The sequence below is a fragment of the Mauremys mutica genome, chromosome 5, assembly GCF_020497125.1.
Source record: "Mauremys mutica isolate MM-2020 ecotype Southern chromosome 5, ASM2049712v1, whole genome shotgun sequence".
Taxonomy (NCBI): Eukaryota; Metazoa; Chordata; order Testudines; family Geoemydidae; genus Mauremys; species Mauremys mutica.
This window is the reverse complement of record NC_059076.1, coordinates 61313695-61337405: the sequence shown is the minus strand read 5'-3', so window position 1 is coordinate 61337405 and position 23711 is coordinate 61313695. Positions and strand designations below refer to the sequence as shown.

The following is a 23711-nucleotide window of genomic DNA, read 5'->3' as shown; positions in this document are numbered from 1 at the left end:
AGAGTAGGACTTAATTGAAAGCATTTTACATTATGTGATCACTGATTATTCTGTATGTATAAATCCAGTGAATTTGATATGTTGCTATATTTACCATTACACCAACGGATTTTAAATCCATTTGAACTCAAAGTTTTGATTTCCTGAACAAAAAGATCCTCTGATGCTGTGATTATTAGCTCCCACTAAATACAAACATTGATGTGTAGAAATATTTTCCCCCAGGTTACATTCTATATTTAAACCCACATTCATGAAATAGTTTCTAAATATCATTGAATACAATGTAACAAATGCATAAAAAGGTAATTCCAGCCCAACATAATGCAAGTTTAGCTGCTTTTTCAACTTTCCTATAGACGGTTTTCCCATTTCAGATTTGTATACATATTATCTAAACTGGAGACTATGGGCCAGATATGAAGGCCACAGAAATCATGGGAATCCTTTGAATCAGACCCTAAATTTCAATTCACTCATAAACGTATCATCCCTAGAGGATTAGCATGATTCCACATACATAATAGCTGTGTTTCAAAGTATGTAAATATGCTGTTGACTTTAATATGCAGTGAACTTTACATTAATCTACAGTTTGAAATATTTTAAGCTAATGCATAACAGCCACAAATGGCATATACATATAGCAACTGCCTTGCTGAAAATACAAAGCATGAGTCTTTAGTATACAGCAGTGGCTTTCAAACTGTGGGACATGCAACTGGTTAAGACTTTTCCCTTGTTTCTTCAAAATATTGTTGATAACATAATTTCTCTCACTAGCTGAGTGTCCTGCTCCAGCTCCTGCTGCCAGGCTGGAGGAATGGGGAAGGGATGAGAAGCAAGGGGACCTGGTGGCCTCTTCCTGTGCCAGAGGTGGAGGGGGAGGGATAGCTCAGTGGTTTGAGCACTGGCCTACTAGACCCAGGGTTGTGAGTTCAATACTTAAGGGGGCCATTTAGGGATCTGGGGCAAAAATCTGTCTGGGGATTGGTCCTGCTTTGAGCAGGAGGCTGAACTAGATGACCTCCTGAGGTCCCTTCCAACCCTGACATTCTATGATTCTATACCAGGTCACTCACTCTCCAGGGGCAGATACAGATGCACCCCCTTGGGAGGTAGTTTCTGCCTATCCGTGCAGGCTCTTGCACCTGCAAGCTGGTGATTGAACCAGGACCAGAGGAGCCTGTGGCCTGTGAATGATTCTGGGGATCCCAGGGACAGGAGCATGCGAAGAGGTACACAGCACGGATTTCTGCATCCAGTTGGGGCCACCTTCCTGGACCTTCCATATCCCAGGCAGGAGTTGCTCACAGGCCAGCGAGCAGTTGGGCACCTAGCCAGGATGAACTCCCTGACCCTAGACATCCAAGGAAATACTCTCTCTTAGAAAAAGTGTGGTGCACATAGGATATGACTCTCCAAAGGGGGGCACAGCCAAAAAAAAAAAAAAAAAAAAACCACCAAAGTTGGGAACCTCTGATGTACAACACTGGCATTCAACATAAATCATCAACTCTCCAGTTTTTAGATGATAATATGAAATTTGTTACATAGATATTGCATGGCTGATTACAAATATAAAAGTGAACAATATGCTGATGAAAAGGAAATTTTGTTAAGCAATAAGAGGCTTATTAGGCAGAAATAATATGAGCGCTACTGAAGTAGGTTACAGTCTGGCTTCTGTATCCAGACAAACTATTCTGCAGGAAGCTCAGCCAGGCTGCAGAACTATTTTGAAAGAAGTATGAAAGCGCCTCACAAGTTGGCATTCTAATTTCAATGGGGCATATGTAAAATCCAAAGATTTATTAGAATAGTGTTTGCAACAATCAAGAAGTGACATCTTTTCTGTGCAGAAATCCTCCTGGTAATAAGAAATCCCCAAATAAGGCCTATGCTTGTTTAAAAAGATAGAACATCTGTTGACATTTTGGACCATTATACAATCAACAAATAATTTAATTTGTTTCTTACTCTCTGCCTCAGAGTTAGGAGTGTTACACATGAAGAACAAATGTTACCGGCCTATAAGACCCAAATTCCTAAGTAATTTGCCCTTGGGTTGGGAAACTAAAAATTTCCCCAACATTTTATTCTTCACAGAAAAGCCCGTCACACCCTAATTCAAGGCTTTTTGGAGCCTTTTGATGAATAGTTTTCAGAACACCCTACAAAAATCTCAGGCTCTTGGCTATGCAGCTGTAAAAACTGATATTGCACAGATTAGAGAAAAAATAAGAGAGCTGGGTCCTGTCCTTTTATGATAATTAAGGGAGTTCTTGAGACCAACTATTTTCTGGATTCATGTAAAATTGGAATATACTATTTCCCCTGATTTTAAGCAGATAAATTTATTAAATATTTTGCTGTTGTTACTTGGGTAAAACTCGTATTGAAGTCTGGGGGAATCTAAAATTGTATAATGAAATTGAAAAAAAGAAAAAAAAAATCTTGAACAGCACCACACAATAAAACTGTATGTGACTTATAGATAATAAGGTAATAATTGGAGATATACCAATCTCCTAGAGCTGGAAGGGACCTTGAAAGGTCATCAAGTCCAGCCCCCTGCCTTCACTAGCAGGACCAATTTTTGCCCCAGATCCCTAAGTGGCCTCCACAACCCTGGGTTTAGCAGGCCAATGCTCAAACCACTGAGCTATCCCTTCCCCTTGTGATTATATGTGGTCATTAAGAAAGTAGTTGCCAAATATCTCAGTGCCTTTCATGGCATGAACATTATACATCACAGCCAACTGGCTACACATTTAAGAAGCAAGCCAGAAGTGTTCTGATGTCTCATGATCAAAAACACAGCTTGCCAAAGGAAGATTTGCAGATATTCCATTTAAACCTCGCCATTCTGAACACAGCCTTACAGTTTTAGATTCCCCCAGACTTCAATATGAGTTTTACCCAAGTAACAGCAGCAAAATCTGACCCTCTGTATTCACAAAATGATGATGATCCCATTCAGCTATCTCAGTTCAGAATAGGTGTAATGCAGTTCACTGTATTTCCTGGAGTGTCAATGAGTTTATCTTAGAGGTCTCATTATAAAATGTTTACAGTAAGTGCTCTGCCATACTTCCAATATGTTGGAAGCTGCATAACGATATAGTGGGAAACTAAGTATGAACCAGCATCCACTATCACAAGATGCTTCCATCTAGTAGTTCTTGATACCATAAGTTGTCTCCAATTTTACACATACTAATATTTAATAGTATTCCTCTTTCCTGCCCCCAAATTACAGTAAAAACAATCAAATAAGGTTATGATGGAAATTTTAATTACACAAAGTTTAGGGAATTCAAGAAATGAAAGGGCCAGATTCAGTTCTCATTTGCACCAGATTTACATTAAGGTAACAGATCAGAATCTTCTTCATAATTTCCAGAACCCTGGTAGTTCAGTTTCCATTTTAAATGCAGTTAAAACTTCAACCAGAATATTGCAATAATGGATCTTTTCATGCTTCTCTTCCTTGGTTTAAATTAAGAGATTTTTATAATCATCACATGAGATGCAAGACTGAACTGCTCCAGATATAGAGCAAAGGTTAGTCCATTTACCCAAATATTAGACACATTCAAATAAACACAGGTAACTTTGTGTGTGTGTGTGTTTATTTTTTTAAATCAGATATGTGTATCTGAACAGCCATATTTAAATTGATAAGATACATTGGGCATGTGCACTCTACTATTTTTAAATGCTTACACCATTTTTCAATATGTATTCTTTTTTCTCAAAGTCAATAAAGTTTACATTCCTGATTGAGGATTGAGCACATACTAATTTTTTAAAACAAAAGAGCTTGAGTTCTCAGAATGCCAACACAAGGAGAAGAGTATCAGAGGGGTCACCGTGTTAGTCTGGATCTGTAGAAAGCGACAAAGAGTCCTGTGGCACCTTATAGACTAACAGAAGTATTGGAGCATGAGCTTTCATGGGTGAATACACACAAGGAGAGAACACTGAGTCCCAGATTCACAAAGGGCCTTAGGTGTTTAAACCCCTGATTTAAGCACTTCAGTCCCTGTGATCCACAAAACTGCTCAGCTGCTGCTTTATCCTGGTGGCACCTAAATTGACTCAGTGCCTAAATTTTCAGGGTAAAAAGTTCCTTGGGCACCTACGGGTATGTCTACACTAGAGACCTTACAGCAGCACAACTATAACGCTGCAGCTGTGCCACCATAAATTCTCCCATGTAGCTGCTCTATGCTAATGGCAGAGAGCTCTCCCATCAGCATAATTAAACCACCTCCCACAAGCAGTGGTAGCTATGTCAGCAGGAGAGGGTCTCAATCTCTCTTATTTAAATATTTAAACACAGTGGAATAGCTTCAAAAGTCATTGGGCCAGAGAGTGAATGACTCTGTAGAGTTCAGTGGTTAGGGCACCCACTTCAGAGGTCCAAGACCCTTACTCTAATCACTCTTTATTGTTACAAAGTGAACTAGCTTCAAGAGGAGAAACTGAGGGAGACTCAGAATGTTCCATAGCTCAGTAGACAGGGCATTCTTCTGAAAAGTGTGGGAGACCCCTGTTCAAATCTTCTCTATCAAGCAGAGGGAGGAATTGAACCTAGGTTTCCCACATCCCAGGTGAGTGCTCTAATCACTGAGCTAAAAGTTCTAACGACCATCTCTGCCACCTCCTCCAACCAGTTTGTGCAGAGCAAGGCAGGCAGCTACGTCCTCTCTCATAGAGCTGGAAGGGTCCCTGAAAGGTCATCAAGTCCAGCCCCCTGCCTTCATTAGCACAACCAAGTACTAATTTTGCCCCAGATCCCTAAGTGGCCCTCTCAAGGCTTGAACTCACAACCCTGGGTTAGCAGGCCAATGCTCAAAGCACTGAGCTATCCCTCCCCCATGCTACAGGAAAAGGGTTCCCTGGCTGTGGATCAGAGACAGTCAGACTTAGGCACCTAGCACTATGGGGAGGTGCTCAGGATGCCAACCCTCTCTCCCATCTCCCATTCATGAATTTCAGCTGTTCCCTGCCTACTATGCTGGTTTTGGTGCCTCCCACTCTTAGGACACCTCTCTCTCTCCCCCCAAGTACTGTATAGGCCAAGGAGTCTAGGCACCTAACACAGGCTTTGTGGATCCCAGTTGTTGATTCAGTGATTTTCCTAGCACTTAGAAGTTAAGTAATGCAGCACCAAGTCCCTTTGTGGATTCAGGCCTAAGTTCAGGTAACAAAAGCGGCTAAACTAAAGTTACTGAAATTTTTAAATAATCTGCCTTTAAGCAGAGTACAAATATGAAAAGCAGCCCAAAAGGCAAATTTTTCTGAAAATGTACAGACACCTAAGATGTCAGCTTAGAATGAAAATGCTTCTTAATTATAACTATAGCATTAGGTTAAAAGAACCTATGTGCACTCCTGGGAGATGACAATATGAGAGGGGTATCAAACGTATTCTACTCAATCTCTGAACAGTAGATTTGGAACAAGAATCTTGGGGTGAGATATGGCTCTTGGTTTGCCTTTGTTAGGTGTTAATGGGCTTCTATTATCTCCTGAGGCTGAGATAAAGTGTCCTGCTTCTCAGTGAGAAACTACACAACAGAGTAGAATAGATGACACAGTTGTGAGTGTCCCCAGAGAAAGAGCCACTAGAAAGAGCCATCAGTCCCCATTTTTTTTTCCAAGTACGCCACTTTGAGGCACATAAGTCAAAGCAGGCATCTGGTTGCCCTTCATGTTTCTGTCTCGTAAGCCTCAGCTCATTCTCACAGCATCCATTACTTCTAATAAGGATGCAGCTAGTTCCCTGTTCAAACTCTTTCTGCCTAACTCTTTCGTAGTGCTACTGATGACTATTCCCTCTGACCTTCCAATTTAAAGAATCATTAGAGTATCCTTTCTCTACTTCATACCACAAGGAAACCAGATTTCCAAAGCACTAGTAAACTTCATTTTCCTTCCTTCCTGATTTCTTAGGTCCTTGGACAACTTACAAATGATCATGTTCTTGTCCTCAATCTACTTAAACTCCTCAGTTACAGACCCTTTGAGAAGCTAGGATGCCACACTTACTCATTCTCACCTACCTTTCTCTGCTTGCCCCTGCTCTCACCTTCTACTTTGTAAGGGGGTACAGATGAGAATTTTCTGAAAAGCATGATTAAGGCCACAGGTTATCAAGCTTGCTGATTCTATCATTTGGCTTACCCACAAGAAGTAGACACCTACCCTGAGAAACACTCCCATAAATTACAATTTTTTCATACTAAGGAGATCCCCAATGGTGGTTTTGTTCATATCACAACAGTTTATTGCACTAACATTTCCTATGTAAACTGAAAACACTGCCTCTCACCAATACAGTTAGCATATATTTGAGATGCGCAAATATTTTAGAAGCATTGTTTTAAAAAAAAGTATCTACCTTCCTGTGTTATACCAGCCAGATCATCCTTGCCCTTTACCTTTTTTATGATTTCTGAGGTGCCCTGGCTTTTGGCTTCAATGCAAGAAGATAATTGTGCCTTTTGCAAGCAGTGAAGATACAAATTGCCAGCTGGTGCTAGCATCTGGTTGTTCTGGCACAAGGAAAGATGTTCTTGACCTACTTGATAAAAGCATACATCAGTTATAATCTTGAGTACTTTAACAGGATTAACCCGATATTGTTATATGCAACAATAATACTCAAAAGCAGTAAGTACTTGGATCACTCACTAATTGGTTCCCACCAATGCTTTCTTTCTTCTGCTCCCTGCTAACATGAAATAGCCATCTCCTCAGGACAGATAAAACAATATCCTGGGACATTGCTCCCTGCCATGGATAATGACAGCCCTACTGAGAATCTCTCTACATCCTTCCAAAGGGCTTCTGTACATGCGCCTAGCATCCTTGACAACTTTGAGTATGTTGCCAGTGGTGCTGACATACCACAAGAGGTTTAACTATAGCTGTTGAAAGCAAATGCTATTAAGAGTATTTGTGCTATGCAGAGCACTGAAGATATCCTATCACTTGCCACATTAGAATGCCTGTTTCTTCAGTGATGAAGACCACTTTTTCCTGGTTCTTCCAGAAGTCCAAAAAAAAAATCTCCTGGTTAAAACGGCCAAGGAGCCTCAATATTTTCCTAGTTCCAGAAAAATCTAAGTATGTGATAATGAGAGGCTGCATGGCCAGTAAAAAAATAAAAAGTAAAACAGAAGATGCTAAAGAAAGAGAGAGAGTCATGAGCACCAGCTTCTGCCACTGAAGAATTATGGTGTGTTTTCACCCCATTCCTAGTGCCTAGACAACAGAGTGGTAATATAAAGTCATTTCAAGAATTAAAAAAAACTAGACACCTATCTAGAAATCTCAGATATACCTCAGTTTCTGCAAACTGATCTTATGTCCCACACTCAACCAATTAATCATTGGGAGTGGGAAGGAAGAGAAAGAAAAAAAAGTTGTTCCACTATGGCTATATAAAGGTGAAATATAAAAATGCTCGTGGGAATCCTGTTACCCCAAACCAAGAATATTTTGTTGGTGTCACATATAGTAAGTGTGTGCGCCACATCAGCAGAAGGATGGGGAGAAATTACACACACAATATCCCGCTGTTCTCAAACAAGGATATATACTATAGAGGTGAGAAACATGGGTTTAGCAAGAGGGTGTATCCCAAATAAAATCTTATTCTCCCTATTCCCAACAGCTCACACTATTGATGATTTTGCCAAGCACATCTGGGTAAAGCACATTTACTGGATAAATTCATGGGGGCTAAGTCCATAAATGGCTATTAGCCAGGATGGGTAAAAATGGTGTCCCTAGCCTCTGTTCATCAGAGGATGGAGATGGATGGCAGGAGAGAGATCACTTGATCATTGCCTGTTAGGTTCACTCCCTCAGGGGCACCTGGCATTGGCCACTGTCGGTAGACAGATACTGGGCTAGATGGACCTTTGGTCTGACCCGCGGCCTTTCTTATGTTCTTATGGGTCCTGTATATTAAAGGACACAGCCCTGCTTCCATTAACTCCAACATAAGCAGAATCAGAACCTTAGAGATTCCTCTCTCCTCACGTTCTCTGCAGGCACCTGAGTTGTCAAATTGACAATCCAGAGATATTTATATCTATTGGAGCTGGGAACAGACCAGTCTCTGTGGAATGTCTGATCCAGCATCTCTGGTCCAGCAGACCATGAGTTTGCATGCCCTTCAGAACATGATGCGAAGCATGTTTAACCAGACTTGCTGAAGGATGTGAAATTTTTAAGTGGCAGTTGTTAGGTTACATTTATTGTTGTGATATGTGCTGTTGAATTTGTTTGTGGCTATAGATAAGTTATAGGCACACTATATACATTAAACAAACAACAAGAACAGTAGTGCCTGATTTTTTTTTAAATGTCAATAGAATTTCTTACTGTATGTGCCCAAGTCCACCAACAAAGCATGTAGCATCTCAATTTAGCTGATACAGAATATCATGACACAGGGTTTGATCAGCCAGTTCTTATATGCCAAACTGACAAATAGCAAATTTGCCTTAAAGTGCTCATCTGCAGTGGATCTGTCTAGAGCTGTAAAGAGTGACTCTGAGCTGAGACAAGCTTAACACAGCACCTACTGGCTTGGTCACAGAGGCTTGGGGCTCTCTTTAGGCTCACCTGATACAGCTGCTGCTGCTGCAGCCAACAAATCAGAACTCTTGTGGCTCCAAGTATCAGCCGCAGAAATGGGCAGGATGTACATATAGCTTGTCCTGCCAACAAAGACATGAAGGACTGAGGTAGGTGGCTACACTGGCTCTGGTACCTGGCCATCAGTTACCATACACAAGAGCCTTCCACTGTATTTACAACATATGCATCTCTACTAATGGTGCAGAGACAATTCAAGTCTACTGCCAATGTCTTTTTAGAAGGCTTAATTCCACTGTGGATTTCCATTCAAGTCTGCTTGGTCAGAAGGGAAGAGCAAGTAAAGAATAGGTGTTTCTCCACCAAACTGATGGAGTCCTGACTGCAAAGGAGGGTTTCTATGGGCTCTCATAGATGGTAGAGCCATTTTCTGTACTCTTTTCCCTGCCCCGCCATGCTTCCTACCTCAGGGTTTTCTCTTCTCTATATGCTTGGTAAACAGATCTATAACAGAAACTAATGCTGGTGAAATTTGGTGTGCTAATTGGAGCATATGCTAATCCAATCATGATGCTGAAGGACTTTTTGAATATTCCTGTGAGCTGTGTTGATCATGGATAAATGAGCAAATTATTAGGAAAAGTGATTTTTCAGTAGCAGTATTATTGTTGTTGCTGTGCATCTGATAAATAAAACAAAAGGGCACACTCAATGAGCATATAACAAAAGAGAGACAAATACTGGCCTCAACTGCACCCTTAAAACCCCACCTAAATTAAGAAGACTGCAGAGGTGTAGAAGCAGAATTTGTCCTGATGATTCTAACCAGTACATGAAAAAAAAAAAGAAAAAAGATACTATGGATGAAAGTTTATAATGACCCTGATAGGAATCAATCAGTTTTAACAAGAACTGTACTAAAAGCCACCTAAAACAGGCAATCCCTCCTTCATGAAACCACTTTAACAAGCAATTTTTTTTGGCATTAAATTTATTTAACTATTATTTAAAACAGGGGTGGGCAAACTTTTTGGCCCGAGGGCCACATCTGGGTATGGAAATTGTATGGCGGGTCATGAATGCTCATAAAATTGGGAGTTGGGGTGCGGGATGGAGTGAGGGTTCTGGGGTGGGGCCAGAAATTAGGAGTTCAGAATGTGGGAGGGGGCTCTGGAGTGGCGCAGGGGGTTGGGGTGAGGGCTCCAGATGAGGGTGCGGGCTCTGGGGTGGGGCTGGGGATGAGGATGAAGGGTTGGGGGTGCAGGAGGGTTCTCTGGGCTGGGACCGAGGGGCTCAAAGGGTAGAAATGGGATCTGGGCTAGGGCAGGGGGTCAGGGGTACAGGCTCTGGGAGGCACTTATCTCAAGCATCTCCCAGAAGCAGCAGCATATCCCCCACTCCGGCTCCTACGTGGAAGTGTGGCCAGGTGGCTCTGCGCACTGCCCCATTCACAGGTGCCGCCTCTGCATCTCCCATTGGCCACAGTTCCCAGTCCATGTGAGTTGTGGGGGTGGCACCTGGGGCGAGAGCAGCGTGTGGAGCCCCTTGGCTGCCCCTACGTGTAGGAGCTGGGGGGGGCGGGGGACATGCCGCTGCTTCTGGAAACTGTGTGGAGCCTCGGCATGTGCAGAGCAGGGCAAGCCCTGGACCCTGCTCCGTGGCAGGAGCTCAAGGGCCAGATTAAAATGTCTGAAGGGCCAGATGTGGCCCCCGGCTTTGCCCACCCCTGACTTAAAAGATCACTTTTACTAGGCACCCATTTTTAGACTAGAGATGGGCAAACTTCTTTTGTCTAATTTCATATTCACTTAAACATCTGAGGTGACATTCTGGCCTCATTGACTTAAACAGGGCCAGGATTTCACTCCTGGTGTTGGAAAGAGTGACTCAAATGATACTGAAAATTCTGTTTAGGCAAGACCATGAAAGAGAGACCACAGGGGGAATAAAGTCCAATTAAAAAAAATGGAAAAAATAAGTAGAGAGCAAGCAACTAATGAAAACGTTGATGGAAACTATCTATACATCATACGCAGAGCACCCACTTATACCAGCCTAGCTATTGCATACCCAAACATGCAGCACAGGTACCTTTTAAGTAGAATTTTTAATTGAATAGTCCCTTTTTTAAGAAGGAAATTGAAGGAGGATTATAGGTATTACATTATAGAGAAGGTTTGCAAAAACAAGGATTAGTCTGCAAGAACTCCACAAGATTCTCCTATCCCTGCTTAAGGCAAGTGCCATTGCCTTACAAATCAGAGAAGGAGTCTTTTTCAATAAGAGCAATTGCCCATATTTTTAAAATGTATTTTGGCACCTAGAATGCAGACAGCTGCCCACTGAGATTTTCAGAAGTGCCTCAGCACCTAGCTCCCATAAATTTTAATAGGAATTAGGCACTTTTCAATATTCCACTAGATGCCAAGCTGCATCTTCAAAACATTTTTAATAGTTTGGACCGTCAGATCCTAAGTGTCACTGAAAGTCATTAGGGTCTTAGTCCTAAGTCACTTCTGAAAAAGGGACTTATGCCTCCAGTTTGGTCTATTACACGCCAAAATATAAATATCAAGGCTCCTACAGGATGACTGTTTTCAGAGTATTTCACAATGCAAGGGCTCTCTCTTGTTCTGAACAAGTCTGAATCGCCATGGGTGAAACAGCAATATTAACATAAAACAATGTTATGGGAGTTAAATTAAAACATTTCCCTTCCCAAACAAATAAAAATATCTGGAATACATCCTGAAAATGTATTACTAATCCTATAGTTGAAACAAAATATCAGCCAGTTAGTTAATCGCATCAGATCAAATAACAAACACTACCATAGAGTACCTCTGGGTAAGCCGCAGGGAAACACCAGTGAGAGGGGGCTGGGGATAGGTAGGATGGAGAATGGTGTAGGTAGGGGAATAGGCACAGAACAAAAAATGGAGCTCCAAATGTAGCTTTTACTGATTAGGCCTGTGCTTCTGGGCAGTTTCTCTGCACCCGTGTCCTCTTTGTGCTTCTAAAAGAAGGTTAATACTTACCTACCTCCCAAAGATTCATTAGTTTTTGTTTTGTTTTGTTTTTTTGTTGTTTTTTTTTTAAAACCTCTACAGATGCAAGAGAGCCAAATTCCACACCAGTGTAAATCCAGATTAACTCTGGATTGAAGCCAATGGAGTTACAGAATTCAACCCTAAGTAACTACCCTTGCTAAGGTGCCTTGTGCATTTAGACAGAGAAAACACAACGGGATAATGTGAATGTCTTGTGTAGATGGGGTGGGACTGGGAAGGCACAGCATACTGGGGCATAGGCGCCGATTTATATGGGGCTCTGGGGCTTTAGCCCCATGAATAAATCCCAAGCAGGGGCTCTGCCCCACCAATATTTTTTCTCCCCTGCTTGGAGCGCCCCCCGCCGCTGCCGCCGCCGCCGCCGGGGCTGCCCAGAGCCCTTTAAATCCCAGCCGCGGCCGGGAATCAGAGGGCTCTGGGCTGCCTGCTGCAGCGGGAAGCCCAGAGCCCTCTGATTCCCGGCTGCGGCTGGGATTAAAAAGGCTCTGGGCTCCCCGCGTTTGCAGGCAGCCCAGAGCCCTTTAAAGCCCCGCCGCGGCTGGGATTTAAAAGGCTCTGGGCTCCCCGCGTTTGCAGGCAGCCCAGAGCCCTTTAAATCCCAGCCGCGGCTGGGATTTAAAAGGCGCTGCGCTCCCCGCGGTTGCAGGCAACCCAGAGCCCTTTAAATCCCAGCCGCGGCCGGGAATCAGAGGGCTCTGGGCTGCCTGCTGCAGCGGGAAGCCCAGAGCCCTCTGATTCCCGGCTGCGGCTGGGATTTAAAAGGCTCTGGGCTCCCCGCGGTTGCAGGCAGCCCAGAGCCCTCTGATTCCCGGCGGCGGCTGGGATTTAAAAGGCTCTGGGCTGCCGCCGCAGCAGACAGCCCAGAGCCCTCTGATTCCTGGCCGCGGCTGGGATTTAAAGGGCTCTGGGCTCCCCGCCGCAGCAGACAGCCCAGAGCCCTCTGATTCCCGGCTGCGGCTGGGATTTAAAAGGCTCTGGGCTCCCCGCGTTTGCAGGCAGCCCAGAGCCCTTTAAATACCAGCCGCGGCGGGGATTTAAAAGGCTCGGCGCTCCCCGCGGTTGCAGGCAGCCCAGAGCCCTTTAAATCCCAGCCGCGGCCGGGAATCAGAGGGCTCTGGGCTGCCTGCTGCAGCGGGAAGCCCAGAGCCCTCTGATTCCCGGCTGCGGCTGGGATTTAAAAGGCTCTGGGCTCCCCGCGGTTGCAGGCAGCCCAGAGCCCTTTAAATCCCAGCAGCGGCTGAGATTTAAAAGGCTCTGGGCTCCCCGCGGTTGCAGGCAGCCCAGAGCCCTCTGATTCCCGGCCGCGGCTGGGATTTAAAGGGCTCTGGGCTCCCCGCCGCAGCGGGAAGCCCAGAGCCCTCTGATTCCCGGCTGCAGCTGGGATTTAAAAGGCTCTGGGCTCCCCGCGGTTGCAGGCAGCCCAGAGCCCTTTAAATCCCAGCCGCGGCCGGGGATCAGAGGGCTCTGGGCTGCCTGCTGCAGCGGGAAGCCCAGAGCCCTCTGATTCCCGGCTGCGGCTGGGATTTAAAAGGCTCTGGGCTCCCCGCGGTTGCAGGCAGCCCAGAGCCCTCTGATTCCCGGCCGCGGCTGAGATTTAAAGGGTTCTGGGCTCCCCGCCGCAGCGGGCAGCCCAGAGCCCTCTGATTCCCGGCCCCGGCTGGGATTTAAAAGGCTCTGGGCTCCCTGCGGTTGCAGGCAGCCCAGAGTCCTCTGACTCCCAGCCGGGGCTGGGATTTAAAGGGCTCTGGGATCCCCGCGGCTGCCAGCAGCCCAGAGCCCTTTGAATCCCAGCCTCTGTCCGCTGATTGCCCCCTCCCCAGACCCCTGCCCCAACTGCCCCCCAGAACCTCCACCCCCTATCTAAGCCCCACTGGTCCTTGTTCCCCAATTACCCCCTCCCGAGACCCCTGCCCCTAACTGCCCCTTGGGACCTCAGCCCCTATCTAAGCCTCCCTTCTCCTTGTCCCCAACTGCCCCCTCCTGAGACCCCACCCAACTTCCCCCCCCCAGGACCGCACCCCCTACCTGTCCCCTGATAAACCTTAGACTCCCATGCCTATCCAATTGCTGCCTGTCCCCTGACTGCCCCTTCGAACCTCTGCCCCATCCAACTCCCCCTGCTCCTTGTCCCTTGACTGCCCCCCGGAACTCCCTACCTCTTCACCAACCCCCAAACCGCTTACTGTGCCACTCAGACCAGCATGTCTGGCTCCATGCAGCTCCAGACAGTTGCTGCCATGCTCCCCCATGGAGCCCACAGCCCTCTCCCACCCCCAGCACCTGCCTTCCAGATTTGAACACCTCAAAATTCAGGAGTGCTCAAGCTCGGTTTGTGCAGCTTTTACTTCATTTCTCCCAAATCAGTTTCCCCTGCAAGGTGCCAACTGAAGGTGTTGGAGAACAGAGAGATCAGGTGGCCTCCTAATGCCTGGAAAAGAGACAAAGGCCGGAGGAGGGAGTGTCAGTGCCTGTGCGGACTTCTGGGAAGTGCACGGTGTGGAAGGGGATGCTGTGATGCTTTGGAACATCTCCATACAAAGCCAGTCAGGACTCTGGGGGAGCCTCTTCTCTCGGAGCATACTGTCTCCAGGGCAAGAAGTTTACACCTTCCTGGGTCTGACCTCGGAGCATTCAGCATGCCCTTCCACATCATGCACTTTCCAAAGTGAGTCTGCCCAGGCTGGTCCTGGGGCAACCAGAGGTCGCTGCACCCCAACTCTGCAGTCAGATGTGACTCTCAGCCAGACAGTAAAACAGAAGGTTTATTAGATGACGGGAACACAGTTTAAACAGAGCTTGTTGGTACAGAAAACAGAACCCCTCTGTCAGGTCCATCTTGGGGGGTAGGGAGCCCAGAACCAAGTTCTGGGTCTCTCCCCATTTCCCCAGCCAGCTCCAAACTGACACTCCCTCCTCTGGCCTCTGTGTCTCTTCTGGACAAGGAGGCCACCTGATCTCTTTGTCCCCAACACCTTCAGTTGGCATCTTGCAGGGGAAACTGAGGCACCCACACAGTATTCAGAGAAAATATTAAGAACATTCCCACTTCATCACAACAGATGCAACAAAATATAATACTGTATATTGAAGTAGGCAAGTGCTGCTTCTGACTTTCCACTTTTAATTGACCCTTGTAATCTTGTGGCACTGACGCGTTGTAGCTTCATTTTATATCGGCTTACAGGGCGGGAGCGGGGGGGCACCACCATTTTGGGCCCCACCAAAAATTATACAAACCTGCCGCCTATGTACTGGGGGAATAACAAGAGAAGGTACCTTACAGGAATACAAGGTAAAATAACAGGTCAGACCAGCCTGAGCAATGCCCCTCTCAGGAGCCAGCCCTCCTGTGCAGCCTGGATTTTACTCCTCAGCAGCTGCAGGTGTCTCTCTTACCTTCCACTAGCTCCTCCAAGCTGGTGAGTTTCCTGCTGCCATCAATGGTGTAGATGGTGCGGACCCCCTGGGGCAGGTTCACATTGTCCGACAGCGACCTGGTGAGCTCGATCAGGAGAGCATCGAAGGAGCGAAAGCGGTCGCTGGAAACGGCAAACACCAAGCCCTTGAAGTACCTGTCCCCATTGCGGTAGAACCGGGCTTTCTTTGCTTTCTTCTCGGAGCTGAGGGCCTGCAGCGTCCGCGTGCGGTAGAAGCTGCAGTGGGCGCTGTGCGCGGGGCTTGGGATGAGCCCGTTTCCCTTGGGCCCGGAGCTGCTGCTGCAACTCGAGCCGGTCCCCGCTCTGCGGGCCCCGGAACGCTGCTGCCTTTTGTCCCGCTCCTCAAAGTGCTCCAGCTCAATGCTCCTGTTGCTGGCCATTTATTGCTTTATTTATTGCACCCTCCCCCCTTCCAACAGCTAGTCCCCCTGCTTTTGCCCCAGACCCTCCGGGGCCCAGTCCCCAGAAACCTGCCGCTAAGCCTGGCTCAGGGCATGCAGATACAGCGCACACCTAATTTAGCATCACGCCGAGCCACCCCGCCTGGAAGGGTCTGGCGAGAGAGCTGCACCTACCCTGCTCGGTATTTACACCCCCTAAGCGCCAACGTTGCCCTTGGGACTAACTGTCCTGCGGCGTGATGATCTTTGCCCCCCTCTTAAGACACACACGCACCCACTCACAAACGCATCCCTGCTGCCTGCCTCAGGAGAGCCTAACTCAGCACCTCGCGGCCGGACGCAGCAGCAGCTAGGACATGGGGCACAAACTTCGGGAGGCTGAGGAGTTGCTGGCGGGGGCTGCTGGCTCCGCGCTGTGGCCACGCAGCCTCACACAATAAAGAGGATGCTGCTAGCCATGATGTCCCCAATCATGCCATTCTCTGCGGAGGAGGTGGGGGTGGGGAAGGCATCTCTCTCCCGCCCGCTCCCAGCGCCTTCCAATCCGGAATGCCCAGCGTCAATTGCCCCCCACAGCGCGCCGGGAGCCCGCGGGGCTCGGATCACATGGGCGGATTGCAGGCAGGGGGATGCCTCTCGCGGCTGCCGCTCGCCCACAAGGCGCAGAGGAGAGGCACAAATCCAGGCTCCTCCGGGAGCAGACAGCCCCCGAGTCAGCGGTCCCGCCCTGCACAGCTCCAGCGGGTAGGAGCCGCAGCTGGGGAAGGCTGTTAGCGGAACTGCCCTGTGCAAAAGCAAACGCCCGGCCCCCTAGTTTCCCTCCCGCCTATGCCTTTCTATAGCCGGGCGCTGAGGCTCCAACCGGAGAAGCGAGCTGCGACTGCAACCCGGCCAGTCCGCGTTAATGGCAATGCAACGTCTGAGGTAGGCGAGGGCTTCTCCCGGGTCCTAGACAAACACCAACTCCCGCACTAATGAGCCCAGCTGGCTTCGAGCAGGAGCTGCCTGTTATCAACCCCATTGTAAGCTGCACTCAGGCGGTAGCTTGTACTTAGGGCCCTACCAAATTCATGGCCATGAAAAACGCCTCAGGGATCATGAATTCTGGTCTTTTGTGTGTTTTTACCGTACACTATACAGATTTCACAATGTTTCTCCAACTGGGGGGGCTGACCCAAAAGGCAGTTGCAGGTGGGTTGCAAGATTATTTTAAGGGGTCATGGTATTGCCAACCTTACTTCTGTGCTGCCTTCAGAGCTGGGTGGCTGGAGAGCAGCAGCTGTTGGCCAGGTGCTCAGCTCTGAAGGTGGTGCCCTGCCAACAGCAGTGCAGAAGTAAGGGTGGCAATACCATACCATGCCATCCTTACTTCTGTGCTGCTGCTGGCAGCAGCTGGCTGGCAGGCCAGCAGCCACTGCTCTCTAGCTGCCTAGCTCTAAAGGCAGCATCACCACCAGCAGCAGTGCAGAAGTAAGGGTAGCAGTACCACAACTCACCCTACAACTCCATTTTGGGTCAGTGCCCTTACAATTACAATGCCCTGAAATTTCAGATTTAAATAGCTGAAATCATGAAAATTACAATTTTAAAAATCCTATAACCATAAAATTGACCAAAATTGACTGTGAATTTGGTAGGGGTCAGCCAGCTAGTGTGTAAAGCACCATCACAGGGGAATTAAAGTTGTGTGTGTGGATGGGAGGGAGGTGAGAGCAGCTCCCAGGTAAGAAGTTAACTTCAGTGAAGACAAGCCCTGCCACTCAAACCTGGCAAAAGCAGGGAAAATCAAGGACAGAACTGAGGATCTCTTCACTCTCCCACTTGCTTTGTTCCTTTGTTTTGCTGATGCACCTACTGTATGTCCGGGAGGAAAATTAAATTACATAGTTGAAAATACATTACCTTCTTGTGGTAAAACATCCTCTCAAGTCACAAGGACACGAGGCCAGATTCTGCTCTCACATCTATGTAAGTTAATGGTATTTCTGTGGTATAAGTGGAATCAGAATCAAGCTCTCTATCTAGATAAAAAGTATATTGTTGCTCAGAACTTATTTGTCTTAAATATTTATGTCTGAGTTCTCCTTTTAGTTACAATATTGGGACAACATTGACCTCAATGGAATTATTCTAGGGGTTTTTACTAGTGTAATTGAGCTTAAAATTTGGCCTTTGTGTTTTAGGTCACCAGCCCAGTTAGCTTCAGGTTACTTGTTTTTTTTACTGTTTTGAAATAAATATTGTCAATGAGGAGGGGATAAAATATTAATATTTTTTAAACATTTCCTTACTTAGGTTACTAATTTTAGTATCAGGTCTGTATTTGTTATAAACCAGTACCTAGAGCCCCAGTTCCTGGAGTCATGTGACTACATAACAAGCTAAGATTTCATTTTAAAAAGAGTTTCTAATACTTAAGGTTGTCAAAAAACAACCTTGAAAAAGCAACATATTTCTTAAAAGTGTGCAGTCTGAAACAGTAGCTTTAAGATTTGTGAATTCCTCCATGTATCTCAATGGGGTATTAGAACCCCAAATCCCACCTCTCAGGAAAGCTCCACCAGAGAACTCATGATGTGACAGAGGAGAACAGTGCAGAGGACTCAACCCACCACCACACAAATAGATATACTCCAACTTCTGAGGCAAATACTACGGAGCCCTGCTGCTGCCTGTTGGGAGGGAGAGAGGATCCCTGTGCCACTCCTGGAGAGAAAAAAGTGTCCCTCTCCACTGCTGCTCCTGGCTCTAGGAGCTGAGGGTCTCCCCAACTGCCACTATTCCAAGTATGGGGTGGAGTTACAGGAATATAGTAATGATAGGACTTGTCAGGTGTGTTTAGGGCTGCAGATTGCCTCAATCCAGCCCAGTCCTGCCCTGATCTCCATATATGTGTGGGGATCTGCTCTGCTTATTAATTACAAATCAGTAAATAGTATTTTCTAATTTAAGTTGAGTGTTGAATTTATTCCATATTTTTGTGGATGAGAAGGATATTCAACAAATGAGAGCAGCTTATTGCTGCGCATACTGAGACAGTCAAATGAATAAAAACATTTCTTGTTTACATTAGACATTTTGAAGAGAAGCAGGTGTTTTTAATGTTGCTTGGTACTTAGTAAATCATGCCCCAGGTGTTGCATTTGTCAAATTGTTACTTTTAAAGCATATTTTGATCAATTTATGGCAGCTTTAAGGTTTCCTGCATTTTAAAGTTGTTAGAAGGTCATCCGAAACCAGTTAATCTGTTTCCTTTATTTCTGTATTCTCTTGCACCTCTTAGCTGTCTTTGTTAAAGTAGCATTTTCATGTATGTACAGCAATATACTCAAAACTATTCCATTAATATTACTTTTTTGGTAAGGCTCACAATTGAAACATTCACTTTGATCTTTCAAAAATTAGGTGTTCTTTGTTACTGAATGATTGCATTTAAACAATATGCGAAAGTCTCTTAAAGAATACATGGACATTCTAATGCAATTATAAATAGATTTTCATAATATACTTTTTCTTATGTCCTTGTTGAGATGAGGCCTTCACTTTATGTATCTTTTATCATTTTGGTGGTTATTCATACTATTGTGTGTGACTGAACTCTGTGGCATTAGAGAGATGACTGGGATGCTTTTATCTATATTTAACTTACTTATTTAACATGTATAGGATGCATTATGGTCCAGTTTAAATAAAATTTAGCAAGGATAAAATATTCAAGGGAATTTCTTTCAGTCCTTTAATTTTTCAAGCAGATCCACAAGTGCTTAGTTCTCAATGACTTCACTCTTCCATTATCATGTGTAATAAAGTCTAAATTGATAGCTAGGTTAATATCTTAGAGAAACACATATTCTTTTCTTCTGTTATTCCCTTAAGAAATATGTCAGGAATTATATTTCTCTGCAAGTTATTGTTTTTTAACTTGATACTTCTGTATGACTCACCTGAAGTTTCTATATATGCTGTGTTTTTGTAGCTGAGTTGGTCCCAGAATATTAGAGAGACCAGGGGCGGCTCTACAAATTTGGCTGCCCCAAGCAGTCATGCCCGGGAGGCGCCCCCGAGCCACGGGAGCAGCGGACCTCCCGCGGGCATGACTGCGGAGGGTCCGCTGGTCGCGCGGCTCGGCTGGACCTCACGCAGCTGCGGGCGGTTCGCTGGTCCGGCGGCTCTGGTTGAGCTGCCGCAGGCATGCCTGCGGGAGGTCCAGCCGAGCTGCGGGACCAGCGAACCGTCCGCAGTCATGCCTGCGGGAGGTCCACTGGAGCCGCGGGACGAGCGTCCCCTCCGCAGTCATGCCTGCGGCAGGTCCGCTGTTCCCGGGGCTCCGGTGGACCTCCCGCAGGCATGACTGCGGCAGGTCCGCCGGCCCAGCCTGCCGCCCCCCCGGGAAAGGGCCGCCCCAGGCGGGTGCTTGCCCCGCTGGGCTCTAGAGCCGGCCCTGAGAGAGACAAAGTGGGTGAGATAATATCTTTTTTTGGACCCGCTTCTGTTGGTGAGAGAGACAAGCTTTTGAACTTACACAGAGCTTTTCTTCAGGTCTGGGAAATGTATGCAGAGTGTCACAGCTTAATACAAGGTGGAACAGATTGTTTAGCATAAGTAGTTAACACAGATTTCAAGGGACCATTCAAGCTGCAGTGGCCTGTTAATACCCCTCCAATCATAGGAGGAAAAGGAAGTGTTGGGGGAGGGTGAGAGGGAGGAAGGCAGCTGAGGGTGGGGGTTGTTAGTGAGTTATAGATTGTTGTAATAAGCCACAAATCCAGTCTCTCTATTCAGACCATGATTTTTAGTGTCTAACAAAGTTATGAATTTAAGCTCCCAAGCTCATCTTTTGAAAGTGTTGCACAGGTTTCCTTTGAGGATGTGAACTGATAGATCAGATACAGAGTGATCCCTTTGTGAAAAGTATTCATCCATAGTTGATATGGTGTTTTTGTCTTTTATCATTTTCCTGTGTGAGTTCATTCAAGAGTGTCTGGTTTCATCCATATAGTTGTTACTGGGGCATTTAGGGCACTGGAGGAGGTACATCACATGTTGTGTTAGGCATTAGTACTTATGAATGGACCTTATGTAGTACTTATGAATGAAAGGAATGTTGTGTGTGGAAGGGGGGTGTTGACAGGGGCGGCTCTAGACATTTTGCTGCCCCAAGCACGACGGCATGCCACGGGGGGTGCTCTGCCGGTCGCCGGTCCCGCAGCTCCGGTGGACCTCCCGCAGGCGTGCCTGCGGAGGGTCCGCTGGTCCCGCGGCTCCACCGAAGCCGCGGGACCAGCGCAGGCATGCCGCCGAAAGCTGCCTGCCTGCCGCCCTCCTGGCGGCCGGCAGAGTGACCGCCGTGGCACGCCGCCCCAAGCACGCGCTTGGCGTGCTGGGGCCTGGAGCTGCCCCTGGGTGTTGATCATTGTAGCAGTGGAGATATGTCTTCAAGTTTTGCATCTGTTTTTCTGGCAGGTCTGGTGCTGCTTGGAGTTGGTGTGTCCTGATCTGTGGGGAGCTTGCTTCTGTTGTTGAGCTTTGAGAGGTTGAAAGCTGGAAGAGGGGATACAGGAAAGACTTCTTTAAGGATGGAGTCCCCATTAATATGGGTTATAGTTATTTGGTGATTTTCCCTGTACGAGTTCCAGTATGGAGTGATAAGTGACAACTATGGGCATGCAGTCAGAGGATGGTTTTATTTCTGTAGTGAGGTGGGTTCTCTCAGGGTACTTGGGTGGCCTATTCCATGATCTGATCTACTTCTCTGGTGGAGTCTTGTTTGGTGAAGGTGCTTTTGAGTGTGCTCAGGTGTATATCCTGGACTTTCTCCTCGGAGCATATTCTGTGGTATCTGAGTGCCCGGTGGTAGATAACAGATTTCTTAGTGTGTGTGGGGTGGTTAATGGATCTATGAAGGTAGTCTGGTGATCTATGGGTTTCTTGTATATAGTTGTCTGTTGTGTTCCATTGTTGAGGCTGATCATGGTGTCCAGGAAATTGAAGTTTAATAGACGGGTGGTGGTTGTTGAAATTGTGGTGGAAATCTGTGAGGGAGTTTAAGTCATCTGTCCAAAGGATGAAATTTCATCAATGTATCTCAGGTATATCACTGATTCTGTGGTGCATTTGTTCAGTGGTCCACACTGCAGAAGAGGCAAATTCTGATGTCATTGCCTTGATTCTTCATAGGCTGAAATCCTCTCCTCTAGCTTTGACAAATAACATATCTCTTACCTCCCCAAATCCAAGATGTCCAGATTACAGAATATGCAATATTTTTCTAATTTATCTGTTGCATTTTTAAATATGGTCATCAGTAGTATCTAGGTATGATGTTACCCACCTTCTCATATGTGCAAAGAAGCACACCAACATTACTCTTATCCTTAAAAACTCAGCTAGCTCTAGTCTCCATGCACTTTAGGACCTAGTTCAAAATTGCCCTAATTTTGTGTGTGTGTGTGTGTGTGTGTGTGTATGAAAATACTCTGTTGACTTTGCCTAGTATATTTCACACACCATGCATTAAATTCTCTGCTCTTGTAATGAATGCAGTTACATTGACTTCAGTGCAATTTTACCCTTTCATACTAGCAGATAATTTGTCTTCTTACCACTTTATAAATATAATACATAACTGTTAGTATTTTAAAAGGTATTTACAGCTGAGTACACTAAAATTACTAATTTCTTACACTGTGTAGCAGGGTGGTCACCAGCTCCTGCCTTAAAAGGCTTAAAATAGCCTGGGGAGAGGGCTGTGGCAAGGAAGAAAGCCTCAGCTGATCAGATGTGGCCATGCCCCAATCAGGGCCCAGCTGGCCCTTATAAGAGGGCAGTGGGCTAGACACACACAGAGTTTCTCTCTAGTGGTAAAGAGGGAAGGGTCTGGCTGCTTGGAAGCTGAGCAGGAACCAAGACTGGCGTAGGGCTGGGGGAAGGCTAGAGGAACTGGGGTGCTCCAGCCTAGAAACCCCCTAGGCTGCAGGCCTTGTTAAAGACCAAAGAAGGTACTAGGGTTGCAGAGGGTAGCCCAAGGGCAGGCAGAAGCAACAGGTCCAAAAAACCCCTTGCCAGTGATGAGTGGCCTTTACAGACTACAGTCTGCCCCAGTGAGCAGGGGCTAGTTGGTGACTGGCAGTAGCCACTGAGGTGACGGGGGGGATAGATCTGGGGGGGTACTGCCAGGGGGCAGCACCCTGGCCTGAAAGGGGCACCAGGGTTCTGGAGAGACTTGGGCCCAGCGGCAAGTGGGACACTGGCCTGCAGAGGGCATTATGGAGCTGGAATCAGAGTTAATTCCTACAGACTAGCAGGAAGGGCTGCAGGGGTGAGTCCTGCCCTGTTACACACTGTAATAAATATTTACATATAGAAATAAATGATGCACTGATTCTTTAGGCACAATGTTTTCTACAGTGTGGTCCATTGGCAATTGTTGTAACATTGTTATATCCAAGCCAAAAGGCATGCCTGTGAACTGTTTGCACCAACTCTAGATGAAATAAAACAAATGCTCATCAATGTTGGTTGGAGGGGTGTGTGATTAGGACATTCCGTCTGATTCAGCACAACCCTGGTGCAGCTTCTGCAAATGGAAATTAAATTGCTGACTGGCAGAGATGCCCAAAGGAGTGTAGAAGTACTTCCAACTGCTCTTCTTTGGGAGACTCCCTTCTCTGCCCAGTGATCCACTCTGCAGCAGAGGTAATATCTGAAATGTCTGGGTCCTCAGGACCCAACCATTTATTTTGACATATCAGGAAGTTGAAGGGATTTTGGTAAGGGTCAAGAATGTGCCTATATCTTCATGTTTCAACAGTTCTCTTTTTTTTTTAAATTGGTTTCCCCATATTTTCATGCATATGTTGTTTATTCCTTTACTAATATTTTGAAATAGCAATAAAACTGTCCGTGATTTGTTACCAAGAGAGACTGTTGCTGGTAAGTAAATGTGTAAAAGAGGATGTACTGTCAGGTTTCATATGGTCTACCTTTGATGTACTGTATGTCAAAGAAAGACCTAGGAGGATATAGGGGAACTCTACTCTGCCCTGAAGAGCGAAAATCCAGCAATGTCTGGTAAAAGGAAAGCACCGCAAGCAGAGGGAACTGATAAATGTGGAGCTGGATTGCCCTCTCTGGTGGTTAAAATCTGTAGAAGGAGTGGAGGGTGTGAGCAACTTGATGAG

At 46.3% G+C, this 23711-nt stretch overlaps 1 protein-coding gene across 9 annotated transcripts in view; it reads right to left on the bottom strand.

Annotated features, from left to right (window-relative positions):
• The window catches only part of DCLK2 (doublecortin like kinase 2), a 137726-nt gene extending 121284 nt beyond the window's left edge, over positions 1-16442 (bottom strand). For all 9 annotated transcript variants that reach the window (XM_045019586.1, XM_045019588.1, XM_045019589.1 and 6 more), the window contains exon 1: positions 15090-16442. In XM_045019586.1, the coding sequence (XP_044875521.1) occupies positions 15090-15510 (421 nt within the window). In that variant the 5' untranslated portion in view covers positions 15511-16442. The remainder of the gene's footprint in view (positions 1-15089) is intronic.
• Between the last annotated feature and the right edge of the window lie 7269 nt (positions 16443-23711).